General features: G+C 33.7%; 2 protein-coding genes and 1 long non-coding RNA gene across 4 annotated transcripts; all 3 read left to right on the top strand.

Moving 5' to 3' along the window:
- Positions 1-3,836: 3,836 nt before the first annotated feature.
- LOC134690489 (trichohyalin-like) lies at positions 3,837-8,865 on the top strand. 2 transcript variants are annotated; one of them, XM_063550464.1, is made up of 6 exons: positions 3,837-3,920; positions 4,935-5,099; positions 5,794-5,895; positions 7,269-7,345; positions 8,041-8,272; positions 8,586-8,865. In XM_063550464.1, the coding sequence occupies exons 2-6, from the start codon at positions 4,955-4,957 to the stop codon at positions 8,843-8,845; spliced, it is 816 nt and encodes a 271-aa protein (XP_063406534.1). In that variant the 5' UTR covers positions 3,837-3,920; positions 4,935-4,954; the 3' UTR covers positions 8,846-8,865. The 2 variants fall into 2 exon arrangements, with proteins under 2 accessions (XP_063406534.1, XP_063406533.1); XM_063550463.1 differs by having other exon boundaries at positions 5,791-5,895.
- Positions 8,866-13,747: 4,882 nt separating this feature from the next.
- LOC134690488 (uncharacterized) lies at positions 13,748-14,820 on the top strand. The gene is made up of 2 exons (XR_010101939.1): positions 13,748-14,133; positions 14,671-14,820. It is a non-coding gene; the product is annotated as an uncharacterized LOC134690488 (long non-coding RNA).
- A 1,432-nt stretch (positions 14,821-16,252) lies between these two features.
- On the top strand, positions 16,253-24,905 carry LOC134690182 (uncharacterized). Its single transcript, XM_063550159.1, has 5 exons — positions 16,253-16,256; positions 16,954-17,064; positions 17,359-17,435; positions 17,942-18,179; positions 24,502-24,905. The coding sequence occupies exons 1-5, from the start codon at positions 16,253-16,255 to the stop codon at positions 24,903-24,905; spliced, it is 834 nt and encodes a 277-aa protein (XP_063406229.1).
- Positions 24,906-26,958: the final 2,053 nt, after the last annotated feature.

Genomic DNA, 26,958 nt, shown 5'->3' with positions numbered 1-26,958 from the left:
TTTTCAGATATGTTTTTTACAGAGCCTTTAAAAACCGAGCTATATCACCAAAACTAACGTTATAAAATAGCCTAAATCTATAGGGTACGGGATTTGAAATAGCATTTTCTTTGTAGTTTCGAAACCTGTATTGGTTGTGCCTTGATACAAGTGTGAATTAACTACTTCATAAAATTCCGATTCCCCCTTTCTTATATCCTGCATCTTTTCTTACACTCACTCTATCTCCACTCATAATTTTTTTACACTCTCTCTCCTCTCATATTCACATTATTTCCTATCTCTCACTTTCTCCTGTTACGCTATTTTTCTTTTCACACTCTCTCTACTGTCACCTCACCTCTCACAGTCTCTCCACTCTAACAATCTGTGCTCACTCTCTCTCTCCTCATACTCATATTCTCATGTCTCACATTCTCACACTCACATACACATCTTTTACACTCCGCTTATAATTTTTCTCACACTCTCTCTCCTCACTCACATTCTATCTCTCTCCTAACATACTCTTTCTCCTCACACACAATCTCACTCCTCACTCACTCTCACACATAGTCTCTCTCTCTCACACACAATGTGTCTCTCCTCACTCACTATCACACACAGTCTGTTTATCACACATACACTCTTTGTCTCTCCTCACTCATATTGTGTTTCTCTTTCACACACACTCACTGTCTTCTCACACTCTCTCTCCTCACAACCTCACTTCGCACACACTCTCTCTCTCTCCTCACAATCTCTCTCTCACACACATACTCATTTTCTCTCTCCCCCCAACTCTCTTTCTCTCTCTCCTCTCGCGCTTGACCGTTGACAGATCTACCCGTATACATCCCAAACGACTTAACCCATAACTGTACCTTCCCTTTGTACCACCAAAAATATACCGTTACTTTCCCCCTACCTTACACAACACCCCACCCTTATTCCTATACGTGACCAAAACTCCTCTCCCAGTGAATGCTGGGTATACGATTATTTCCCAACCACATGAATAATATCAATATGACAGATATTCAAAATGGTTATGACAGTACAGGCCTTCAGGGCTGTGGAGACCACAGTCTTTCGGGAGGGACGCCTTTGTCTATTTTTATTTGGAAAAGGGTGGCACTCGTCCCTTCAGTTAACCTTCATAAGGTAAGAGTACAATACTATGTAAAAAAATCTGTGTTTTTTATTGCAATGAAAATGTCATACTTCACCGGTCTTTTATCATTCTAAAATTTGGAATATATACCTGTATGAAGAACCAACTCTTTTTGTTTTCATTTGCGTATCACTTTTTTATATTCTTGACCATTTTTATGTTCAGTTAGCTAAAATATGTCTTACTTTTTGTGTGCACAAAAAATATAAAATGACATGAAATAAAGGGGGCTAACTGTGACAATTCTTAAATCATCAAGTTGTTAATATATAATAACGTATAGTACGCTAATTAACCGATTGCACAACGTATGTCAAAATCAGTTCAATTGTAATCATAGTAATCACTGAACTGTAGAAATATCAACTGAACATTAATATCTAAATTCTAATTTATATTATAAGGGTTTTCGAATGAATTAAAGCGACTTTGCGGTATGGGCTTTGCTCATTGTTGAAGGCCGTATGGTAACCGATAGTTGTTGATGTCTGTGTCATTTTGGTCTTTTTTGGATAGTTGTCTCATTGGCAATCATACCACATCTTCTTTTTTATATATATAATATCATTTTTTTTTATCTAACTCTGTTGAATAAAATCAGACCTTGTTGTTTCCTATTATACGTTAACTTATATGGTTCGTTACTGATCCCCTACGGATCTATAGAGTGTTAGTAAAATACATATGGGATTGTCTTATTATATAGACTGATTTAATCGATGGTGAAGGGGTATTTCATAATTTTGATAAATTAAATATGTTTTAGAGAACTGGAGAGAAACCTATTGCGACTGATATTTGAAACCTTTCAATCATTATATTTGAAGCATGTTTTAATATAAAAATTAATCATTAAATTTACAAACCATGATGTAGACCTTAGTCGGTTCTCGAATTGAGAGATGTAATGTGCGAATCGTCTGCACCGGTGAAAGGAAAATTCCGAAAAAAGTTTACAGAACTGGAGAAAAACCTATTTCGACTTGAGGAGTGAAAATTATTTGTGCAAAGCGTCTGCATCGGTCAAAGGAAAATTTCGAAAAACCTTTTGCTACTGATATTTAAAACGAAATTTCGAAAATTTGACCGTTCTTTTCTATATATTGTTATTACATTTAATAATGTTGATGATAACTTTTTCTACAGAATATATAGTTTAATTAAACTTAAAAAATTTTAATGTTTGATATTGATTTATTCAGAAAGAACATTTTTAAAAAGAGTGGTAACTACACATAATTTCTATCAATTTTTAACTCAAACAAAAAACAACTCGTGTTTACCGTTCTATGCAAGTTTCAAGTTTCAAGTTTTTATTTCTCAAGTACGACAGTAGTTGTGGCACAGTGAGTTGTGGAAGAATTAGAAACCAACTCACTCAGTTCCCCTTTAAAATACACCACAACAAAATAGACACTAAGTACAGATGTGAGAGAACTAGCAGTTCTTAAAAGCTAGTTCAAAGCCAATAATAAAATAAATTATAAAAGAATAATTATTCTAAGACCCTGTTTACACTGGCAACGAATTTGAATCGATCTCTATTTGAATCGATCTTGAAAAGACCGGTTCGCGTTTACATTGCACAAGCAAGATCGACCGAAATCGATCAGATTTAATCCAGTGCGTTTACACTACAACAAAAATAAAAAACGATCTTACCTTTATTTTCATATCTAAATATATATACCATTCACCTGAAAAAAAGATCAATCGCGATCGATGCGTTTATACCAAAAAAAGATCGATTCAAATAAGATCGATCTTTTTAAAACCACCTCTTGAAGAAAACTTTTAAAGTCCGATTGAAGATCGATCTAACCCGTTTACACTGAACCAAAGAACAATCATAAAAAAATCGATCTAACCCGTTTACACTGAACAAAAGATCAATCATACATGTAAAAAGATCGATCTAACCCATTTACACTGGACAAAAGATCAATCCTAAAAAGATCGATCTTAGTAAAGTTCAATCTTTTTAGTCAGTGTAAACGGGGTCTAAGACTTCAAAATATAGGTATTGGTAGTTTGTAGAACCGTGAATACGCATACGTGTAGAACCATTATATTAGTTTGGTTGTATTTACTGATATCAAAATATATTAACACCAATAAAACAATATTTAAAGAACTGAATTGGTAACTTTTTTTACGTTTCAAATCTTTTGTTTAACAATACAAAACAACGAACAGAATGTACTAGTATATTTTTATTGCGATGTCATTATTTTTTTGTATAGCGAAAAAGAAATTGACTAACCGTTACTGATTTAAGGGATTACACCAAAATATGGTGCCATAGAATTTCATCTAAATGAATGCAGTCTTTGTTTATGTGTAACATATTTGTTTTTCGTTAAATTTTTTCCTTAAGTAAGGCCGTTAGTTTTCTCGTTTGAATTGTTTTACATTGTCTTATCGGGACCTTTTATAGCTGACTACGCGGTATGGGCTTTGCTCATTTTTGAAGGCCGTACGGTGACCTATAGTTGTTAATGTCTGCGTCATTTTGGTCTTTTGTGGATAATTGTCTCATTAGCAATCATACCACATCTTCTTTTTTATATATTAAGTTATTTATTAAATGTCTTGGAAACCTTGCCGAATTTGTTTTTTTTATGAAATTATTGTTGCAACGTTTTCGTCGAAGTAAACGACTGCATGCGCAGAGGAATACTATTGTCAACAACGTCATAACCATTACCGCTGACAACGTCAAAGTTTCGCTGATGTCGACAGGACTAATTCTTAGACTTCTAATAAGGTCAGTTATTTTAATTGTTTATATACAAAAAAAGTCCTTGGTATTTTTGTTTTTCTTTAATAAAATTCAATAGACCGAATATGTGTTTTGCATGAAAAACATGAGCTCGAAGATGAAAGACATTTTCTGTTAAACTGTCCATGCTAAGATAAACTCAATGAAAAATTTCTACCTTCGGACGCATTAGACAATTCTGATGGCGATAGCGAAAGACTTATTTATTTACCGATTTTATCAAATTCAAACTGCAAAATGTGTAAATTCAGTATTCTTTCATAGATTTAAAAAAAAATATATGCCTATAGTTCTGTATTTTTATTTTGCTAACTTTTATGATTTATGAATTGGATTTAATTTTGCTTTCTACCTCAGTACTCAGTTATATTTGCTAACTTAATTCCTATTTAAGTTTAACATCTTTTTATATACATGAATAGTTTTATATTTTTCTTCTCCGGAACTTTAAATCTGGCTATACAGGATTGGTTTTGCTTTTCTTCATTGGCTAGAGGTATATGGGGAGGGTTGAGATCTCACAAACATGTTTAACCCCGCCGCATTTTTGCGCCTGTCCCAAGTCAGGAGCCTCCGGCCTTTGTTAGTCTTGTATTATTTTAATTTTAGTTTCTTGTGTACAATTTGGAAATTAGTATGGCGTTCATTATCACTGAACTAGTATATATTTGTTTAGGGGCCAACTGAAGGACGCCTCCGGGTGCTGGAATTTCTCGCTACATTGAAGACATGTTGGTGACCTTCCGCTGTTGTTTTTCTTCTTCTATGGTCGGGTTGATGTCTCTTTGACACATTCCCCATTTCCATTTTCAATTTTATTTGTTGAAGACTTACGGTGACATTTTAGTTATTTAGATATTTCTATTAGTTATCATACAACCTCTCCTTATTGGTACATGTATATTTATTTGTGACATTTACAAGCAAGATATGATTTTACAATGATCTATGCTAGAATATTAGTAATACAAATAGTTTATTGTTGGTTTATTTTTTCAGCTTATAGACAAAATATTAAGATGACAGACCAGGACAAAAAAGAGCAACATACTTTGTATTTTTACAAAGCGTTTCTAAGCGAAGCTGTTTTCGAGTGTTTACTTGAGGAGTGGAAAAACATAGAGACTGACAAAAGGAAAGCTTTAAAGAAGGAACAGGAACTAGGTATGTCAAAGTACGAGGTGGGGAAGAGAGAGAGAGAGAACCTGAAAGCAAAACTATAATACAAAACAGGATAAAAATAGTAGAATAAAAAACAACCACTGGAAATAAACACAACTAAAACTTCTTCAATAGTAGGTTTTAAAATTGAGAATGGAAATGGGGAATATGTCAAAGAGACAACAACCCGACAATAGAAAAAAACAACAACAAAAAACAACAAAAAAACAACAACAGTAGAAGGTCAATACCAGGTCTTCAATGTAGCGAGAAGTTCCCGCACCCGAAGGTGTTCTTCAGCTGGCCCTTAAACAAATATATACTAGTTCAGTGATAATGAACGCCATACTAATTTCCAAATTGTACACAAGAAACTAAAATAAAATAATTCAAGACTAACACAGGCCAGAGGCTATATTTTTTCTCTTGTTGTGTGCATGTATTATATACATCTAGAACGTATCCTTTGGTTTATCTAGATTTTGTACAAAGTTACATTTGGTAAAAAGTTGACATAAACTTTCATGGTTTGTGTTCTCATCCTGTCAAGCAGGAACAAAGATGGCGCATATTGCCGTGTGAATAAAAAATGTCTAATTTACAAACTCTTCTCTTCTTGATTAAATTGACTAAGGTCAAACTTTAGAAACCGATCTTGATGATATTTGTTAAGTGTTCTTTCTTTTTCCCTTAGAAGACACGGATAGTGAAAATGAAGAGAACAAAATGAGGATCTTACAAGAATGGAAAAATAGCCTAGAGAATGATAGGGTAGCAAAAGAACAGCAGACAAAAACAGGTAACGGATTAAAAACAAAATCTAATATCCATCGTTTGTCCTGAATATACGGGGCGCCGAATGGGACTCTGTGGTTTTGTACTCGAAATTCAATTTTGTACGGACAAAAGTGACTTTTGTTCAACAAAAATGAATTCATTTTAACAAAATTTGTAACATACTACAAATTTAAAATTTTGTCATACAAAATTATCTTTCAGGGGACAAAAGTCACTTTCGTCATGACAAAATTAATTTTTGTTACACAGACTTGACTTTTGTTACCTAATTTGAATATTGGGCGACAATAGTCAATTTTACGGAAGCGTATTAGCGCCACACATTTTTTTTTTATTAATTTTCTTCCTATGTTTGCGTTTTAACGCAAATATTTGTTTTATCTTATTTCTTATCGACTTTTTTTGTGATACACAATTGACAATATTAAATTTTGTCTCACAAAAGTCAATTCTGTCTCACACAATTGACCTTTGTGTTTTAATTTCCAGATCAGGTTATAAAAGTCAATTTTGTATGCAAATAAGTTTATATTTGCATACCTTTTTGACAAAATTTACTTTTGTCATGACAAAAATGAATTTTGTCATCACACAATTGAAGTTCTAATAATCAAGTCTGTATCACATAGTTTTGTTAGACAAAAAATGATTTTGTTATGCCCCGTAGAATATGCATGAAATATTTGCCACTGACCGCAAATAATAACTTATAACTGAATTATTTGAACTAACTTTTTACGATTTTACTGCTGATGACTTTGTTTTAATTCGTGCCTGTTACGGATTTTGTTTTTGGAAAAATAACCCGTACACAGAAGAACCATGTGCAGCTTGGAAATTTCAAATGTAATATTCAGAAATTTATATATGGAAGTTACGAATTGAAACTTGGAGTATTGGAACTATTTTCCGAATCAATATTCGTAAAATTACACAATATAAAAAAGAAGATATGGTATGATTGCAAATGAGACAGCTTTCCACAAAAGATCAAAATGACACAGACATTAACAACTACAGGTCACCGTACGGCCTTCAACAATGAGCAAAGCCCATACTGCATAGTTAGTTATAAAAGGCCCCGATAAGACAATGTAAAACAATTCAAACGAGAAAACTAACGGCCTTATTTATGTAAAAGAATAACTTCCAACTTTTTTCAGTAAAACTTCAAATGGTTTCCACTATTTAATCATCCGATTCACTTCCAAATTGGTTCCAGGTGGTTATAAAAATGATAAACTTATTATTGTTTCTTGAGCGTTTAAGTTTGGCAGTGCGCTAAAGTTTCATTTCTTCGTTTTATTAACCAACACACATATTTAGCTTGTTTGATAATTTATTTATCTTATATTTTTGTAATTTGATTTTAAGGACTTGTGATTACAAAGATATACCAGCAGAAGATCGCAGAAAACCCATTTAAGCACGCGGAAGGATATGTTTATCAGGTAAGACATACTTTCATGTTAGATATGCAAGATTTTAAAAATTCTGCGATCAAAGAAAACTACAAAATATTCCCGGAAAAAGATTACAAGAAATTAAATCGGGGAAGGAGGTGGAGATACAGGATTACAAGATGTGTCTGCTCACTCGATTTTTCTCTTGCCTTAATTTATTTTTATCCGTATTCTTTACTCTTTATATTTAGACATCTCATTAAAGACGTTATTCTATCTTCTTTATTTTTTGGTTATTTATTCTTTATATCTTAGAACAACATTATTCTCTACTATTTTTTAACCCCATACTTCTCTATTCTTTAATATACAGTGAAACCTGACTAAACCGAATCCTGCATAAACCGAAAAACCTGTCTAAACCAAACAAGCACCGTCATATCAAGTTGCATGCGTTGTGAACCTGATAAAATCGAACAACGGTATGCAAAAACCGAACACAATCTTAAGTCCCAAAGATGTTCGGTTTAAACAGGTTTCACTGTACATGTGTGTCCATTAATACTGCTTATTGTACCCACTGTTCTCTATTCTATAATCCCAACTCATATTGTAGGCCATACATTAAGTTCCTTTTTGGTAAAATTATGTTGACCTGTTTTACTGATGCTCATTTCATAACAAAAAATAATTTCAGTGAAATCATTGTAAAAATTAAATGGCGTTATACCTTTAAATCGTAGAATCTGGAAGAGCAGAACGCTAAAGACAAACCCAAGAAGAAAAGAGAAATAAGGAGGGAAGAAAAAAGAAGGCTGACAAGAGCCAGAGAGGAAGAAAAGATGATAAAGAAACAATTCGAAGTAATAGACACAAAAATGGAAAACTATTCAAGGGAGGTTAGAATTCAGTGGAAAAAAGAACTGAAGAGAGAACAGATGAGAAAAATGACTTGTAGAAGAAAGTTAGAAAAAGGTATTTACTTGAGTTAAATTGCATGCTTTGTTCTGAACATATTCGATTCCTGGTGTACTAAATCAAAAGCCTGATTTTTCCAATTTCTAACCAAATTCGTAGTGTGTCTCTGCAATTTTCAAACAAGTTCCATTTTTGTTAATAATAACAATTAAGTGCAATACAGGTATAATGGACTTCACTGTAATTTGGAAAGATCGTGTTTGTTAAAATATCATAAAAAGGTATTGTACATGTATATATATGTATGTCAAATTATCATAAAAATGTCCCACATGTTGAAATATAATTTAAATGTTATCATATCTTGTAGAAATGAAAACAAAAAAAGAAGAAAAGGAAAAAGTACAAATCAAAATGTTGATAAATGATATCAGGAACATATATATATTAGATATACTGTGCCCAGATGATATCGATATGGAAAAGAAAGAAGAAGAGAAAGAAGAAAGTAAAGAAACACAAACAAATATCAATGTTAAAATCGATGATCAAAGAGAAGAAAAGAAGAAAACAGTTACAGAAAGAATTCGCTCATTTTTCATGTCACTGTGTTGTATTAAAGGACAGTAAAAAGATATATTATTTATAAAAAAAAAGATACCTCACTAAGTTATTAAAATGTTTTTGTTCAACAACTGCATTTCGTTTTTTTTTTCTTTTTTTTGAATTTTGGGTCATTAATGCTCTTCAACTTTGTACTAGTAAGTCTTGTTTGGCTTTCTTTACTATTTTGATCCGAGGGTCACTGGTCAATGGTGAGTCTTATGTAGACGAAACGCACGCGTGATATATTTAATTAAAAACCTGGTTTCTTTGATAATTATTAGCATGTCGAAATGTTCTATTGTAATGTTTATTTATGTATTTCTCTGTCCTGAATGTTCTTGCATTAATTTATAATCTATTCCTGTCATGTAATGTTATCATTTCATTTTTATATTTAACATTTCCATAAAAGCGCAAGGTTTCAAAATTGGCTAGCCGCAAAACCAGGCTGAACCCACCATTTTGTCGACACATGTCCTGTACCAAGTCGGGAAAATGGCAGTTGATATCTTATAGTTCGTTTCTGTGTTAGTTGCTTTGTCGTTTTGTTTTTTTGTTGTTTCTGTTGTTTCATTGGTTTCCTCTACTAGTTCATGTGTTTACCTCAGTTTTAGTTGTAACCCGGATTTGTTTTCTCTCAATCGATGTATGAACTTTGAATAGCATTATACTACGCTTGCCTTTATCTAGCCTAGATTGGAATCAAATGTGAAAATCAAACAATTGGCTCCATTTTGAACCATGAACAGCTTTAAAGAAGTTGACATATCTAGAAAAAAATCGAGGGACCATATTTACATTGATTATAATTACTCATCTAGAATATATAGATTCAACTAATACTGATTTTGCAGGAGATGCACGCAAAATAAGGTGGTTTAATTATTTTATCTGTAATTTGTGCATATTTTCCTACTAACTGTACTCCTTGATAGTATCATGATAAAGAAAATATATTTGGTAAGTATATTCACAATTGACATGCGCCAGTGTGCGTCAAAAGGATTTCTCCACTTTAATTCCAAAAATTGACTTGATTTTTTTTCTCACAGAAACACATGAGTTATTTGGTAAATAAAACACTTGTCATTGTTTGAAACTTACAGTAATCAAAATTTAGTTTTAAGCCTTTTTGAATATGCTATTCTGATCTGAGTTTTTATTCATACATATACTGGCATGGCTGGTGCTGTTCCGACTTGCCTTCTTTTTCTGCTCCTTGAGAAGTATTTGTTTAACCTGTTCAGTCACTATAAAGTGTTACAATTCTTATTAGACGCAACACATAAATAGTGACCAAAAAGGTATTGCTTTCACACGAGAGAAGCTAGAAAGAAAAAAATCTACACATTTTCAATATTTTTGTAGGACTTACCGACTATCATATAAAATTAAGGAGATATGTACATGTAGTTAGAGACTGCTGCTGAATAGAAATTTTTGGGTTCACCTGATACCTGTTTTCAAATTAGTCCATATTGAAATTTGAAGGGTCCACAATTAAAGTATGCTTGATTTCACCTGACATCAAAAATTTGGTGTTTTTTATGCTAAATATACATCTGTACCATGGTCGTATCAGGCTGTGAATGGCGAAGCATTTTATTGTCGAGCCTGCAACTTTTGTTGCAGAAAGCTCGGCATAGGGATAGTGATCCGGCGGCGTAAGCTAACTTCTTAAAAGCTTTTTTTATTTTAGAAGGTAGAAGACCTGGATACTTCATACTTTGTATAATAGATGCCTCATGTTACGAACTTTCCGTCAGTCACATGTCCAATGATCTTGACCTCATTTTCATGGTTCAGTGACAACTTGAAAAAAGTTAAGTTTTTTTCTAATTTTAAATTTTCTCTTATAATAAGTAATTGGATAACTATATTTGGTATGTGCGTACCTTGCAAGGTCCTCATGCCCGTCAGACAGTTTTCACTTGACCTCGACCTCATTTAATGGATCAGTGAACAAGGTTTAGTTTTGGTGGTCAAGTCCATATCTCAGATACTATAAGCAATAGGTCTAGTATATTCGGTGTATGGAAGGACTGTAAGGTGTACATGTCCAACTGGCAGGTGTCATCTGACCTTGACCTCGTTTTCATGGTTCAGTGGTTATAGTTAAGTTTTTGTGTTTTGATCTGTTTTTTCTATACTATATGCAAAAGGGTCTACTATATTTGGTGTATGGAACGATTGTAAGGTGTACATGTCTAACTGACAGGTGTCATCTGACCTTGACCTCATTTTCATAGTTCAGTTGTCAAAGTTAAGTTTTTGAGTTTTGGTCTATTTTTCTAATTCTTTATGCATTATATAAAAGCAAAATCTCAAAAATACTGAACTCAGAGGAAAATCAATTAGGAAAGTCCATAATACATGGCAAAATCAAATAACAAAACGCATCAAAAACGAATGGACAAGAACTGTTCCTGACCTGGTACAGGCATTTTCAAATGTAGAAAATGGTGGATTAAACCTGGTTCTATAGCGCTAACCCTCTCACTTTAATAACAGTCTCGTCAAATTCCGTTATATTTACATGATGCGTTAAATAAACAGTCACAATTAATAAAATAGTCAAAATATGGGTATATCAGTCATCATCGTATAACAATTTTAAAAGGGGACAATTTAACCGAACACAAACACATCTTCTATCTGCGAACACATTAATTGATTTGAGTGTCTGACGTCAGAAAATTTTATACAACTATATTATTATACATTAGTCAACTATATTTGGTGTATGGAAATATTTTATGATCTATATGTCTGTTACGCAGGTTTTATTTGACCTTGACCTCATTTTCACAGTCCATTCTAAGTGTTAAGTGTTTGTGTTTTGGTCTGTTTTTCTTAATAAATCAGCAATAAGTCAACTATATTTGTTGTATTGAAGAATTGTTAGCTGTTCATTTGTATATGTCTGCCTGGCATGGTTCATTTGACCTTGACCTCATTTTCATGGTTCATTAACCAATGTTTCGTTTTCTTTGGTTAGTGTTGATTTTATGTGACAGTTGTAGTAAAGCTTTGTATTAAGCTCTAGCAACATAATATCAATGATTAGTAAAGAAGGCGAGACATTTCAGAGTGTGCCCTCTTGTTGCTTTTAGGCTTGAACTTTTTTTTGTTTTGGTCCTAAAATAAATTTGTAGTTGTGAAGTTGCTAACATGAGAGGTCCTGAATTCTGTCCTTATTTTGAAGACTATCCTTGTTTACAATATAGTTACACCAAGTTAATTTTGAGTCCATGTATGTAGAGCCATAGAGAAATGGGTTTAAACTGTCCTCTAAAAAATCCATGATTCTGTAATGAGGTCAGTACCAAAATTCCGTGCATCATTACATGTTTAATTTCAAATCCTTAAAACTGGAATATAAACATATGTTTTGTTTTATTTCTTTAAATATTTGAACAATTTGACATTATTCCATGCTTCAAATATTATTTTTTTGAAGAAAAGGATGCTGGTAACAAAGTTAACGTGTGTTTAACATTGTCATATCAGGGCCTATTATAGCTGACTATGCGGTATGGACTTTTCTCATTGTTGAAAGGCCGTATGGTGACCTATAGTTGCTAATTTCTGTGTTATTTTGGTCTCTTGTGGATAGTTGTCTCATTGGCAATCATACCACATCTTCGAATTCTTTTTTTATAATTAATTTGCTCTTTTTAAAAATATGAAATTTATATAACTTCACATGCTAAAAGAAAGCTTGAAAGATTTCTGCAGCTGTTTTTGTTGAATACATGTATATGTAGGTGCAATTTGATTACTGAATGCAATGTTGGTACTGTGATGTTATATAACCATAAGTGTGTATTGCTAAATACGTTGAAATGTGAATCTTATAGTGATATAGTGATAAAGTGCTTGATAGATTGAAAATGTTATGATTAGGTTTAAACTGACGCATAAAATATACAGGCCACTGCTGCAGCCTGAATCTTAAAGGATGTAGCCCACATACTTCCAAGTAACATGTCCTGTATATATATATCAAAGTTATGGTATTTTGATGGGTTATTATATTAACTCCATCTTCCCATAAAATCTAATTTTGGACAATATGGGAGCATAAAATATATACAGTACTAAATGTTCTACTCAGACTAAAGTCTCATTTTTTTAGTAAGCTTAGAGAGAGAAAACAAAACAGTGTCTATCTCCTGGGACGTATAAGGTAGATATCTGATATGTGACATAATCAATGAAAAGATTTGTTGATTGTTTAGTGAGCTACAATTTGATTTTTATGGGGGGCTAGGATGAAAAATTTTGTCCTGAAATTATTTTTAGCTGTAATCTCTGTCCTGCCTTTTTGTTTTAATATTTCTTTTTTGTTTTAAACTTTGTTTTGAATTAGTCTGTGGGCTACCATAGGCCGCGATCCAGGGTGGGGCACCCCCCTTTTTCATGATTATATGGGGCATGATTGGAGGCCCCCTCCTTTTCAGGTCAGTCAGCGGGGCCCCGGCCTTGAAAAGTTCTGTATTCGCCACTGGCTACATGAATAACTGTGATCACATTGAACAGTATAACAAACGTCATTATCACTGTTCCTTGATGCGGGGAACTATGCGGCAGATGAACATAAATAGCCATGGTCAACCAGTGTATATTTTTGTCCATCTGATGAGAAAAGCCTGTTTTCAACTGATTTTTTTTGGTTCGTTCTAATGTGGTACTAATATATAATTTTCCTAGGTAAGGGGGGTGTTGGGATCCCACTAACATGTTTAACCCCGCCACATTATATGTATGTATTTGCCTATCCTAAGTCAGGAGCCTGTGATTCAGTGGTTGTTGTTTGTTTATGTATGTGCCTGTCCTAAGTCAGGAGCCTGTGATTCAGTGGTTGTTGTTTGTTTTTTTGTTGCATATTTGATTTTTGTTCATTTTTTATATAGATAAGGCCGTTGGTTTTCTCGTTTGAATTGCTTTACATTGTTATTTCGTTTTTTTTTATGCGGTATGGGCTTTGCTTATTATTGAAGGCCGTACTGTGTCATTTTTGGTCTCTTGTGGAGAGTTGTTTCATTGGTAATCATATCACAACTTTTTTTTCATAAGCTACAAGTTGATTGGACTTCAACTTCATCAAAAGCTACTTTGACCAAATAAAAATCACATAAAGTAAGATAGACGGACGAACCAACCAACGACCGGACAAAGAGAGAGCAACGTTTTCGTCGAAATTAACGACTGCGCAGAAGAATAATTGTCGACGACGTCATTATCATTACCGCTGACAACGTCGAAGTTTCGCTGATGTCTGCAGGACTTATTCTTAGACTTCTAATAAGGTAAGTTATTTTAAGTGTTTGTATACAAAAAAAGTCGTTTTTTTTTTTAAAGAAAAGTCATCGGACTGAATGTGTGTATTGCATGAAACACATGAGTTAGAAGCTGAAAGACACTTTTTGTTAAACTGTCCATGCTAAGTTAATCTCAATCAAAAATTTCTTCCTACGGCCGCATAAGACAGTTTTAGTGACTATAGTGAAAGACTTATTCAGTGTCAAATTACAACTTCAAAATTTGTAAATTCAGCATCCTTTCATAGAATAGTTTTATATTTTTCTTTTTGGGAACTTTGTATCTGGCTATACGGGATGGGTTTTGCTCATTGCTGAATATTTACGGGTACATTTTCGTCAATAAGATACATTTGACTTTGTCTTATTACTATTAAAAATTATACCACATCTCCTTATGAGTACCGTTACTTTATATACACATGTATTTAATTTGTGACATTTACAAGCAACAGCCGCTTTTACTTTTGAGTGTATATAAAATAATAAAAATATTAATCGTTTGTTCTATTTTATTTTTTATAGACAAAATATAAAAATGACAGAGCAAGACAAAAGAGAGCAACATGCTTTGTATTTTTACGATGCGATTCTAAGCGAAGCAGTTTTTGAGTGTTTACTTGAGGAGTGGGAAAACATAGAGACTGACAAAGGGAAAGCTTTAAAGAAGGAACTGGGTATGTAAAGGTAAGAGGGGGGGGGGGGGGGGAGAGAAAACATAGAGACTGACAAAGAGAAAGCTTCAAGGAAGGAAATGGGTATGTAAAAGTACGAGGTGTGGGGGGGGGGGGGGGAGAGGGAAAACATAGAGACTGACAAAGGGAAAGCTTTAAAGAAGGAACTGGGTATGTAAAAGTACGAGGTGGGGGGGGGGGGGGGGGGCGGGAGGGAAAACATAGAGACTGACAAAGGGAAAGCTTTAAAGAAGGAACTGGGTATGTAAAAGTGTACGAGGTGGGGAAAACATAGAGACTGACAAAGGGAAAGCTTTAAAGAAGGAACTGGGTATGTAAAAGTACGAGGTGGGGGGGGGGGGGGGGGACATAGAGACTGACAAAGGGAAAGCTTTAAAGAAGGAACTGGGTATGTAAAAGTACGAGGTTGGGTGGGGGAGAGAGAGAGCATAGAGACTGTCAAAGGGACAGCTTTAAAGAAGGAACTAGGTATGTAAAAATACGAGGTGGGGAAAACATAGAGACTGACAAAGAGAAAGCTTCAAGGAAGGAAATGGGTATGTAAAAGTACGAGGTGTGGGGGGGGGGGGGGGGGGAGAGGGAAAACATAGAGACTGACAAAGGGAAAGCTTTAAAGAAGGAACTGGGTATGTAAAAGTACGAGGTGGGGAAAACATAGAGACTGACAAAGAGAAAGCTTCAAGGAAGGAAATGGGTATGTAAAAGTACGAGGTGTGGGGGGGGGGGGGGGGGGGGGGAGAGGGAAAACATAGAGACTGACAAAGGGAAAGCTTTAAAGAAGGAACTGGGTATGTAAAAGTACGAGGTGGGGAAAACTAAAGACTGACAAAGGGAAAGCTTTAAAGAAGGAACTGGGTATGTAAAAGTACGAGGTGGGGGGCGGGGGGGGGGACATAGAGACTGACAAAGGGAAAGCTTTAAAGAAGGAACTAGGTATGTAAAAGTACGAGGTGGGGGGGGGGGGGAACATAACATAGAGACTGACAAAGGGAAAGCTTTAAAGAAGGAACTGGGTATGTAAAAGTACGAGGTTTGGTGTGGGGGGGGGAGAGAGAGAGAGAGAGAGAGAGAGAGAGAGAGAGAGAGAGAGAGAGAGAGAGAGAGAGAGAGAGAGAGAGAGAGAGAGAGAGAGAGAGAGAGCATAGAGACTGACAAAGGGACAGCTTTAAAGAAGGAACTGGGTATGTAAAAATTAGAGGTGGGAAAAAACATAGAGACTGACAAAGGGAAAGCTTTAAAGAAGGAACTGGGTATGTAAAAGTACGAGGTTTGGTGGGGGGGGGAGAGAGAGAGAGAGAGAGAGAGAGAGAGAGAGAGAGAGAGAGAGAGAGAGAGAGAGAGAGAGAGAGAGAGAGAGAGAGAGAGAGAGAGTTAGCATAGAGACTGACAAAGGGAAAGCTTTAAAGAAGGAAATGGGTATGTAAAAGTACGAGGAGGGGAATAAAAAGAGACTCAAAGCGAAAGTGAAATACAAAACAGGATAAAAGATAAAAATAGAAAAATAAAAAACAACCACTATAGAAATTAACACAACCAAAACTTCTTTAATAATAGGTATCGTATAGTTCTTCTCTTGTTGTGCATGTATTTTAATCATCTAGCACGTATCCTCTACAGTCAATTTCATTGAGTGTGTAGGGAAAGGTACAATACGTGGTTAGTTTGCTTGTTAACTCAACGTTGAAGTCATTATTAGGTAAGGTATACTAACTACCCTTCTTTTTTAATTATTCTAGTCCTACAGACGAATAGGTTGGTTATCTGTTACTCTTAAAGGTGGGTGGTTTAACTAACCTCCTAATGACTTCACGGTTCAGCTAACAAGCAAATTAACCAATGATTCTACCTTTCTCTTCACACTCAATGAAATCGGCTGTAATTCATCTAGATTTTGTACAAAGTTACATTTGGTAAACCTTACAGTTAACATAAATTTCCTTGGTTTGTGTTATAATCCTGTCAAGCAGGAACAAAAATGGCGCATATTGCGATGAAAAAAAAATGTTTAATTCACGAAAATTCTTGTCTTCTTTATTAATTTGACAAAGGTCATTGTAGTCTTTTAAAACCAATCTGGATGATAATTGTAAAGTGTTCTTTCTTTTTCCCTTAGAAGACAAGGATAGTTTAAATAGTGAAAATGAAGAGAACAAAATGAAGATCTTACAAGAATGGAAATATAGAGAGAATGATAGGATAGCAGAAGAACAGCAGACAAATACAGGTAACGGATTAAAAACAAAAATCTCAAGTCCATCGTTTGTCCTGAATTTGCATGAAATATTTGCCACTGTACGTAAAGCAAATAATAACTTATAATTTAAATTATATGAACTAACTTTTTTCGATTTTACTGATCAAACCTTTGTTTTAATTGCATTTGAAACATATTTTTTTCAGGACGATTACCTTTTTGTATTTGTATTTTGTGTTTAAGTGTAAATATATGTTAAAGATTCATTTTTAAAATTTTGACTACTCATTTTACCTAGTTTTTATTAAAATTTTGATTTTGAAGGACTTGTTTTAACTAAGATATACCAGCAGAAGATCGCTGAAAACCCATTTAAGCATGCGGAAGGATATGTTTATCAGGTAAGACCTACTTACATGCTAAATATGCGAACTTTGTAAGATTTTAAAAATTCCGCGATCAAAGGAAATAAAAAAATACTCCCGGAAAAGAATACAAGAAATCTGCAAAGGAGGTTGGATATAAGACTACAAGATGTGTCTGCTCACTCGATTTTTTCTCTTGCCTTTATTTTTTTTTCCATATTCTCTACTCTTTATATTTAGGCATCTCATTAAAGACATTATTCTATATTCTTTATTTTTTGGTTATTTATTTTTTAATCTTAGAACATCACTTTTCTATACTCTTTCTGTAACCCAATACTTCTCTATCTTTGTGCATGTTAAGCGCTCTATACCCGTTATTCTCTATTCTATAATCCCAACTCATATTGTATGCCATTTATTAAGTCCCTTTTTGGTAAAATTATGTTGACCTGTTTTACGGATGGTCATTTCACATCAAAATTATATTTTCTTTGAGATTTAAAGAAAGATTTAAATGGCGTTTAACTTTTAAATCGTAGAATCCAGAAGAGCAGAACGCTAAAGACAAACCAAAGAAGAAAAGAGAAATAAGGAGGGAAGAAAAAAGAAGACTGAAGAGAGCCAGAGAGGAAGAAAAGATGGTAAAGAAACAATTCGAAATGATAGATACAAAGATGGAAAACTATTCAAGGGAGGTCAAAGTTCAGTGGAAAAAAGAACTGAAGAGAGAACAAATGACAAAGATGGATTGGAGAGAGAGAAGAAAATCAGAGAAAGGTATTTACTTGAGTGATTTCGTCTTTAAGTTCTCTACATTCTATCAGATTTCAGCAACAGTTGATCAAGCGAAATTCTTTGATTTACTATCTGTAAAATGGTAAAATATTTAAGTTTAATGAAGGTGTTTATATCTTTTGTTGTGAACGTTAAATACCGCGGCAGTACCTTATAGTAAACGTAACGTCCTTCCCGGCAAATTTGACAGTTGCCGATTTAACGTTACGAAATTCCGCCAACATGTGGCGTTCGGATAACATCTTTGTTTTCTAGCTTGTTATGAATCCTACATTTCTTTAGTTACTTGTATTTACATGCATTATATTGTTGAATCGGTGTCGAGACTTGTATGACATCGTGTTTGCTTTCTTTATAATTCATATTTATTTACGCACTGACAGTTGTTTACATGATAAACCTTGACCGGTAGCGAACTATTTTCTTACACGCAAGGATAAGGCGTGCTAAGGTCTATAAAAACCGGATCTTTCTTATAACGAAACGAATTTAAACAGATCTTCAAAGATTCAAAGAGGTAATTTTGCATACACAAAAAACTCATTCAAACATTTTAATCTATTGTATTTCATTTACCTGTATTTATTATTATTGATAATAATAATCTCTTATACTTTTAAAAGTTGTTTAGTCATTATTTAATATCCAGAAACCAAAGATATTGTTTTTAAATTAAAGATTGGCAACAATCTTTACACTGGTGGCAGCGGATTTAGTTTTCTTTCTTAAGAAAATTTTAAGAATCTACGTGAATATTTATTAGGCACGCAATTGTTAAGTACATACATTGTTTCTGTCCATATTTTATGATATTTGGTTACACATAAAAAAAAACCTAAACATAAAAAAAAAAAGACACTTCAACGAAGGATGAGAAATAGATAGTACAGTTGGTGAATATAATTAAATTATAGTATATATTTAAGTTATTTTAAATTCAACAAGGATAAATACTAATCCAAGTTGAAAAGTAATAATTTTATAGTTAGTTAAAATCTATATCAACAAGGATAAATTCTAATCCAAGTTGAAAAAGATAAAATATAATAGTAAGTCAGAATATATATCAACAAGGATAAATACTAATCCAAGTAATAATATCATAGTTAGTTAAAATCTATATCAACAAGGATAAATTCTAATCCAAGTTGAAAAAGAAAAAAAAAAAATAATAGTTAGTCAAAATCTATATCAACAAGGATAAATACTAATCCAAGTTGAAAAGGATATAATATAATAGATAGTCAGAATCTATATCAACAAGGATAAATTCTAATCCAAGTTGAAAAGGTCATAATTTAAAATTTAATATATATCAACAAGGATAAATATAAATCCAAGTTGAAATTAAATAGTTCAGGGGTACAATTCAACAAAGATAAATTTTAATCTAAGTTGAAAGTTTAAATATAGTAAAAGTAAATACCATATTCAACCAGGATAAATTCTAATCCAAGTTGAGTTTAAATTTAGAAGTCTATTTTAACAAGGATAAATCTGAATCCAAGTTAAATATTAAGACCATAATAATTCAAATAGGTCCAGACCGTCCAGTAATTATATTTATAGTCTATTTCAAAGTTAATATTTAATAGTCTATTTCAAAAGTTTTCTTTTACAACAAGGATAAATATAAATCTAAGTTGTAAATATAAGAATATTTGGAAAAGGTCAAAGTTGAAAAATTTATAGTCTATTTCAAATTTGTTATTTATATAGTCTATTTCACAAAATAAGGATATATTCATAATTTAAAAGGTGTTTTAAAAGTAAGACATAGGAAATTGTTTTTCTACTTCAACAAGGATAAAAAGTAATCTAAGTTGAATAATTCTGAAAAACTACAAGATTAACAAGGATAAAGTTTAATCCAAGTTGATTAGTAAAATTGAAACTCTTGATTTCAGTTAGCAATTAAAAGTAAAATGTATAATTTAAGAGACAGATCTCGTATACCACAGGGGTCCAATTCACTTAGTAGGGGAATTACCACATTAGCTAGTTCAATTATTCCCACTTGGTCTGTTGCATCTACAAATATTGATACCTGCTCATTTGGGGATGTCACGTCTCATAATTATTTAGCATCAAACCAGGCTATTAGTTTAAACCAGGGGGAAATAAATACAAGCCCCAGGCCATTTAGTAGTACTGTGAATAATATTCAAAGGGAAGTAAGCACAAACCCATTTCTTTTCCCAACTCAAAGTAAGAGTGATAGTGCTATAGCGACTATAACAAGAGAAAAATCATGGGAGAGTGATGAAATAATAAAGATGAGACAAGAATTAGAGGCATTAAAAAATGAAAACCTTCAGAAATCATATGAGAGTGATGAAATGGTAAAGATGAGACAAGAGTTAGAGGCATTAAGAAATGAAAAACTTCAGAAATCATATGAGAGTGAAGAAATGGTAAAGATGAGACAAGAGTTAGAGTCATTAAGAAATGAAAAGCTTCAGATGAAGAACATGAATACTCAACATTTCACTCAGATTAAATCTGACCCTGTTGTCAGTAGTCAAGATAGTTATGCAGAGACCCAGCAACGTTCAATAAATTCCTGCAACAATATTACATTGCCAGAGACCCAGCAACGTTCAACACATACATACATGGATACAACATTGTCAGAGACCCAGCAACAAACATCATATGCATATGCTGATATGACAACACCTGAGATCCAGCATCGTCCAAACTATTCTGGTACCAGTACAATCATACCTGAGATCCAGCATCGTCCAAACTATTCTGGTACCAGTACAATCATGCCTGAAATCCAGCAACGTCCAGACTACCAGCAGTATCCAAACAATTCCCCAGTATCAAACTGGTTACCTAGACAACAGTATGGCAGACCACAGCAACAATATGGCAGACCACAGCAACAGTACCATAATATTGAAAACTCCAAGATAGACAATGGGAGAAGAAACAGAGTGCCATTTTACAACGGCAGAGATCCATGGAATGCCTACTTTATGCAGTTCGAGCTCATTGCAGAGATAAACAGATGGGATACTGATACTAAAGCCATTGAATTAGTAACAGCACTTAAAGATGAGGCAATGGTTTATGCGTCCTACCTCTCACCAGAGACCAAAAGATCTTTCTTTGGGCTATGTGCAGCTATGTCTGATAGATTTGGTGACCATGGTTATCCAGAGACGTATAGACAAGAATTGCATACATTAAGGAAACAGGGCAAAGAAAACATCCATGAATATGCTTCCAGAGTAGAAATGCTAGTCAGACGGTCATTTCCAACTATTGACGTAGCCACTCACAGTACATTGAGTGTAGAGTACATGTTAAGGGGATTACCTGACCAGAGCATTGCTATAGAGTTACTGACAAAGAGAATTACCAGTATGACTGAAGCTATCCACCAGGTGACTTTATATGAAACATATAAAAGAGGAAATAAAGATAGAAACATCCGTCAGCTGAGTATGCAGGAAACTGTTGATTTTGATGAAGCTGAAGATGATATCGAAATAAGGAAAGTTGGTGGGAAAAGATATGTAACTGAGGAGAGGCTTACACAATTTGAAAGAGGGATCACACAGTCATTAGAGGAAATAATTCAGAAGAAAACGACAAAGTATTATGCACAACAAGATTATTACAGTAGTTCATGGCCAAATAAGCAAGTGTATACAGACCGTACAACCAAGATGAAGAATCTCAGATGTTTCAACTGTAATGAGGATGGCCATTACATAAGAGATTGTCCAAAAGAAAAGAGAAGCCCCTATCATAAAGAAAACAGAAGTGGTTTTATAAGGAATGATGAAAGGAGTCAAAACCAAACTGAAAAGTCTTTAAACTGCTAAGGGTTGAGACTATCGACCAAGTGTCAGCCCCTAAACATGATGAAGAAAAAATTAAAGAGAACATTTTGAGATATGAAGAGAAACCTTGCCAAATGAAAGAGCATTTGGTTGAACCGAAAACATCAGTGGGTACAGTTTCTATTAAAAGATCATTTGAAGAAGATAGCCTAGATATACAAGACCTAGATTTAAGCCTAGAGATGTTGTTTGAGGAGTCTAAGGAGATACGACAGAACACACCAGAGAACACACCAGAGGAGGTAATGGGTAGTGCAGAAACGATCAACAGGATAGAAGAGAGTATCGTTGATCGGGTGACAGCAGCTAGCATTGCAGTTCCAGTGGTCATTAACAAGATTGCGAAGAACGCAGTTATTGACACTGGAGCAGAGGTGACGGTTCTAAGTGAGAAGTTGTATGATCAGATTCATGAAAGTAAACGGCCAAAACTAAGGAGAGCAGCAAGAAATTGGGAAGTTGCTGAGGCCGGAAAGAGCTTGACAACAGGAGGGATTGAAGAGGTAGAGGCTAATCTGGGGAGTGAAACCTTCAAATGGCCAGTTGATGTAGCGCCCATTGACATTGTAGAGAACAAGTTATTAGGCTGTGACCTAATTGATGAAATGAAAGTAGCCAGAGTCGGAGAAAAGGACAATAATTCTGGACTTATCATTTGCAAAGAAGCGGACAGAAGTGAGTTCCTGTCAACTAGAAATTCAATGGTAGAGCCAGTACTGGCAAATACCGAAAACCCCATGATAGCATGTATGCAGTACATGCATCTACATGTATATAAGGACAATATTACTAGTGCAAGTTATAAGGGTATACAGACGGACAAGGTCGATGTTCAAATGTTGCCTGAACTGTTGCAATATGTTGCAGAAGAAAATGAAAATGTAACAGTAGAAAATATAACTGTTACAGAAGAAAACATCAAGGTTACGGAAGAAAATGTAAGCGTTACAAAGGAAATTGTAATTGTTCTAGGTACACAAGATGATGAAAATGTTCCAGTTACTGAAGAAACTGTAAATGTTATAGTTACAGAAGAAGATGGAAACATTTTCTGTCAGGAGGAAAAGATAAGTCAACTGAAAGTAAGTTTCAATAAAACTGATTTAGACCAAACTAGGAATGAACTTGGGAATAAAACACATGTGACTCGAGATACACAAAAAGATTGGAGGAAACGGAAGAAAGAGCAGAAGAGTACACAGGAGGAGAACAGAACAGAAGAGAACACAGAAGGGACAAAGAACAGAAGAGAAAAAAAAAGACGAACCAATAATACAGTGAAGTTGTTGGAAAAAGAAGACGTCGAAAATTCTAATAACATTTATTTATATTGAAAAGACACATAACTAGACATTTGTTAATATCATTTATATGATTGTATATTGTTTTGTATGCCGTTGGTATAATTTTATCATTATTTATACGTGTCATAGATCGTGGTAGGTTATTCCGATATTCGTGATTTAGACAGGAAGAAATTTTCTTAATTTTAATTTCTATTGAGACAGCAGGTGGTTGTCTAAATTTTGCTTGATTGCATAATGAATTCATATTTCACAGTTATTTAAATTTCGAGACGAAATTCTATTTTGACGGAGGGCAGTGTTGTGAACGTTAAATACCGCGGCAGTACCTTATAGTAAACGTAACGTCCTTCCCGGCAAATTTGACAGTTGCCGATTTAACGTTACGAAATTCCGCCAACATGTGGCGTTCGGATAACATCTTTGTTTTCTAGCTTGTTATGAATCCTACATTTCTTTAGTTACTTGTATTTACATGCATTATATTGTTGAATCGGTGTCGAGACTTGTATGACATCGTGTTTGCTTTCTTTATAATTCATATTTATTTACGCACTGACAGTTGTTTACATGATAAACCTTGACCGGTAGCGAACTATTTTCTTACACGCAAGGATAAGGCGTGCTAAGGTCTATAAAAACCGGATCTTTCTTATAACGAAACGAATTTAAACAGATCTTCAAAGATTCAAAGAGGTAATTTTGCATACACAAAAAACTCATTCAAACATTTTAATCTATTGTATTTCATTTACCTGTATTTATTATTATTGATAATAATAATCTCTTATACTTTTAAAAGTTGTTTAGTCATTATTTAATATCCAGAAACCAAAGATATTGTTTTTAAATTAAAGATTGGCAACAATCTTTACACCTTTGTCCGTTTGTTTGCCCAAGACCTCCTGGAATATATTGTCTTGGTGGTATATGGAACAAATATGCAGCTTCTTGTGCTCCTTTACTTAAATTCAAACTTAAATCCTAGAAAATTTTAGATGATTGTTTAACCCAATTCGTAGTGTGTCTCTGCAATTGTCAAGCAAGTTACATTTTGCTTAATCAAATGCAATACAAGCATGTAATTATAAAAGTTCCTGTATGCTGAAAAAACATATAAATTGGATCATTTATATTTTACAGGATTGAAAACAAATGAAAATGAAAAAGTTAAAGTCGAAACGAAGAAAAAAACCCAAAACACAAACAATTCCAAGGAAAGACAAAATGAGTCAGAGAAGGAAGAACAAAAAAAGCCAGACTTTTATAAAGAGGATAAGAAGCAACAAAATGGAGAAATCGAAATATTTCTAAAAAATATCGATATTGAAAAGGAAGAAGAAATGGAAAAAGTACAAATCAAAATATTGATAAACGATATAGATATTGAAAAGAAAGAAGAAGAAGAGAAAGAAGAAAAGAAAGAAACACAAACACAAATTAATATCAACGTTGAAGTCGATGAACCGAAAGAAGAAGAGAAGAAAACAATGAAAGCAAGAATTCGGTCATTTTTCATGTCACTGTGTTGTATTAAAGGACAGTAAAAAATTGTGTAATTTATGATAAACTATCTCTCTATGTTATTAAAAATGTTTTTATTCAACAACTGCATTTTGTTTTTTTTTGTTTTCACTCACTTTAATCTTAACTGGAATTAAACATGAAAGTCAAACTACAGTGAACATATGGCATACAAAATATTGAGAATGAACTGACAATTATAGTTAAATTGATTATAATTATATTAAAGTGACAGTGGTATTGACTATTCACATCAGGGGTAAAAAAAAAGACTATAAATATCGACAGTTAGTCTTGCCTTGTTAGTGATAGTTGGTAACCAGTCGTATGTGTGGTGGGTTGATAAGCTAAGGGTCTTTAGTTCGAATCCCAATATAGTCACTGATTTTTTTCTACGGTAAATTTTGATAGATTGTCTTTTCCGTATAATTAATTATAAGTTTTATCATAGTGGATTTGACTTTCTCGCCAAAATGTTACAGAAAGCATTCAAAACAAAGAACTGAACTCAAGCCGGCTCTGGTCACCCCTGTTAGAAAAAGGGAGCTGGGATGTAACAATAAAAAAACAATCACTAATATACTTTATGGTGAATTTTAAAATGACTGGTAGACTGCCATTATAATTTAAAAGTGCAGTCAATGCTTCAGACCGTGTTATAGAGCTGCTGACTGCAATTTAATAAAATTGAAATTAAGATTTTTATTAATATTTTGTATATAGGTATCCCTCAATGATGAATAGCATGGACAGATTGAGAAGAAATGATATTCATCCTCAAATTCTTGCCTGTTACAGGATAGGCAAATGCGTTTACTTCTTTCAGTTGGTATAACTCGCCCCCCCCCCCCCCCCCCCCCCCCCCCGGCTTTCAATTGCTACGGAATGGGCACTTAGTTTAAATTTACTGAAAACTGATCGGTTAGTTTTGAGTTTACATATATCAATATATGGGGGCCTTTTTATACTTGCTATAGTATGACAAAAGAAAATTATTTTTTCACATAGATATATATTTGTTTTTGTTCTCTAATTTTCAAGTTGTTGTTGAAAATGCATTGAATAGAAAAAATCTTTTAATCTCAAATATAGACTTTTTTCTATAAACCCTTGAAATTCGCTTCAATTTTCAATTATTATATAGCCTTTTCGGAGATATAAATTTTGAACACGTAATTTTTACGTTACTTCCATGTTTTAGGCCGAACTCACCGGTTAGTCACGTGATCCGAAAATGTCTGCGCCCATAGGAACAACTTCCTGTTTCGTGGAACTAGCTACGATACATTGTATATCTATCCTAAATCTTAACTGGCCTACCTAACCATAGCCCAAATGATTAATTAGTAAGTAATGTCATGTAACGTTTTCCAAAACATTAAAGCACTTTAAAGAGGCAGACGTAACATCTGAAAGGGGAGAAAGTTTGTATCTATAATAGGATACTAAAATTACGAGGTCCAAATTTGTCAGCCGTCATCACGTAAAAACGACGAATCAAAGAATTCAACTTTAAATATAACTAATAAAGTACAAAGGTGTAGATTAAAAATTACACCACTCCAGGCACTTTTGTTTTCCACGTAATTAATATTGCCAAAAATTAAGAAGTTCGGGTCGAGTCCGATACCAATAGTATATTCATCTGTTACCTATAAATGTATTTACACTTTTGGTATTTAGCTGTATTTTGCCTCCGAATGACCTTATATCACCTCCGAATAACCTTTTGACGTCAAGCAACAATCACTTTTTAGTTGTGACGTCAAATATTTTGAATTATGAAGTGAAAGTTTACAGGAACCTGTGTGATGTTATGTAATGGCGGACAAATTTGCATACAAGTGTAAATACCTCTATTACCTTATCTGTAAGTTCCGCATTTGACAGGCGCACCACCAAACCATGTATTCAGGATATGCTATATACACGGGTCATAATCACAGGGTTGACACTACTAAATTGTCAAATTGTTACCTATTGTAGTATTTTAATCAGTAAGACTTTATAAGATAACAATACGAATACAAAAAATAAGGCGTATAGGTACAGTTTTCAATTTGTTAGAGGGCATGA

This window comes from Mytilus trossulus, chromosome 11, assembly GCF_036588685.1.
Source record: "Mytilus trossulus isolate FHL-02 chromosome 11, PNRI_Mtr1.1.1.hap1, whole genome shotgun sequence".
Classification (NCBI taxonomy): domain Eukaryota; kingdom Metazoa; phylum Mollusca; class Bivalvia; order Mytilida; family Mytilidae; genus Mytilus; species Mytilus trossulus.
The sequence above is the reverse complement of the archived record's forward strand: the minus strand, read 5'-3'. Positions and strand labels throughout refer to the sequence as shown.

What these genes read in the sequence shown, in the direction of transcription:
- LOC134690489 (XM_063550463.1), top strand. Translation starts at nt 4,955, where the DNA reads ATGACAGACCAGGACAAAAAAGAGCAACATACTTTGTATTTTTACAAA. An exon ending in AGAACAGCAGACAAAAACAG is followed by an intron (nt 5,896 to 7,268) that starts GTAACGGATTAA and finishes TTTGATTTTAAG; the next exon opens with GACTTGTGATTACAAAGATA. An exon ending in TAGAAGAAAGTTAGAAAAAG is followed by an intron (nt 8,273 to 8,585) that starts GTATTTACTTGA and finishes CATATCTTGTAG; the next exon opens with AAATGAAAACAAAAAAAGAA.
- LOC134690182 (XM_063550159.1), top strand. An exon ending in AGAACAGCAGACAAATACAG is followed by an intron (nt 17,065 to 17,358) that starts GTAACGGATTAA and finishes TTGATTTTGAAG; the next exon opens with GACTTGTTTTAACTAAGATA. An exon ending in GAGAAGAAAATCAGAGAAAG is followed by an intron (nt 18,180 to 24,501) that starts GTATTTACTTGA and finishes TATATTTTACAG; the next exon opens with GATTGAAAACAAATGAAAAT.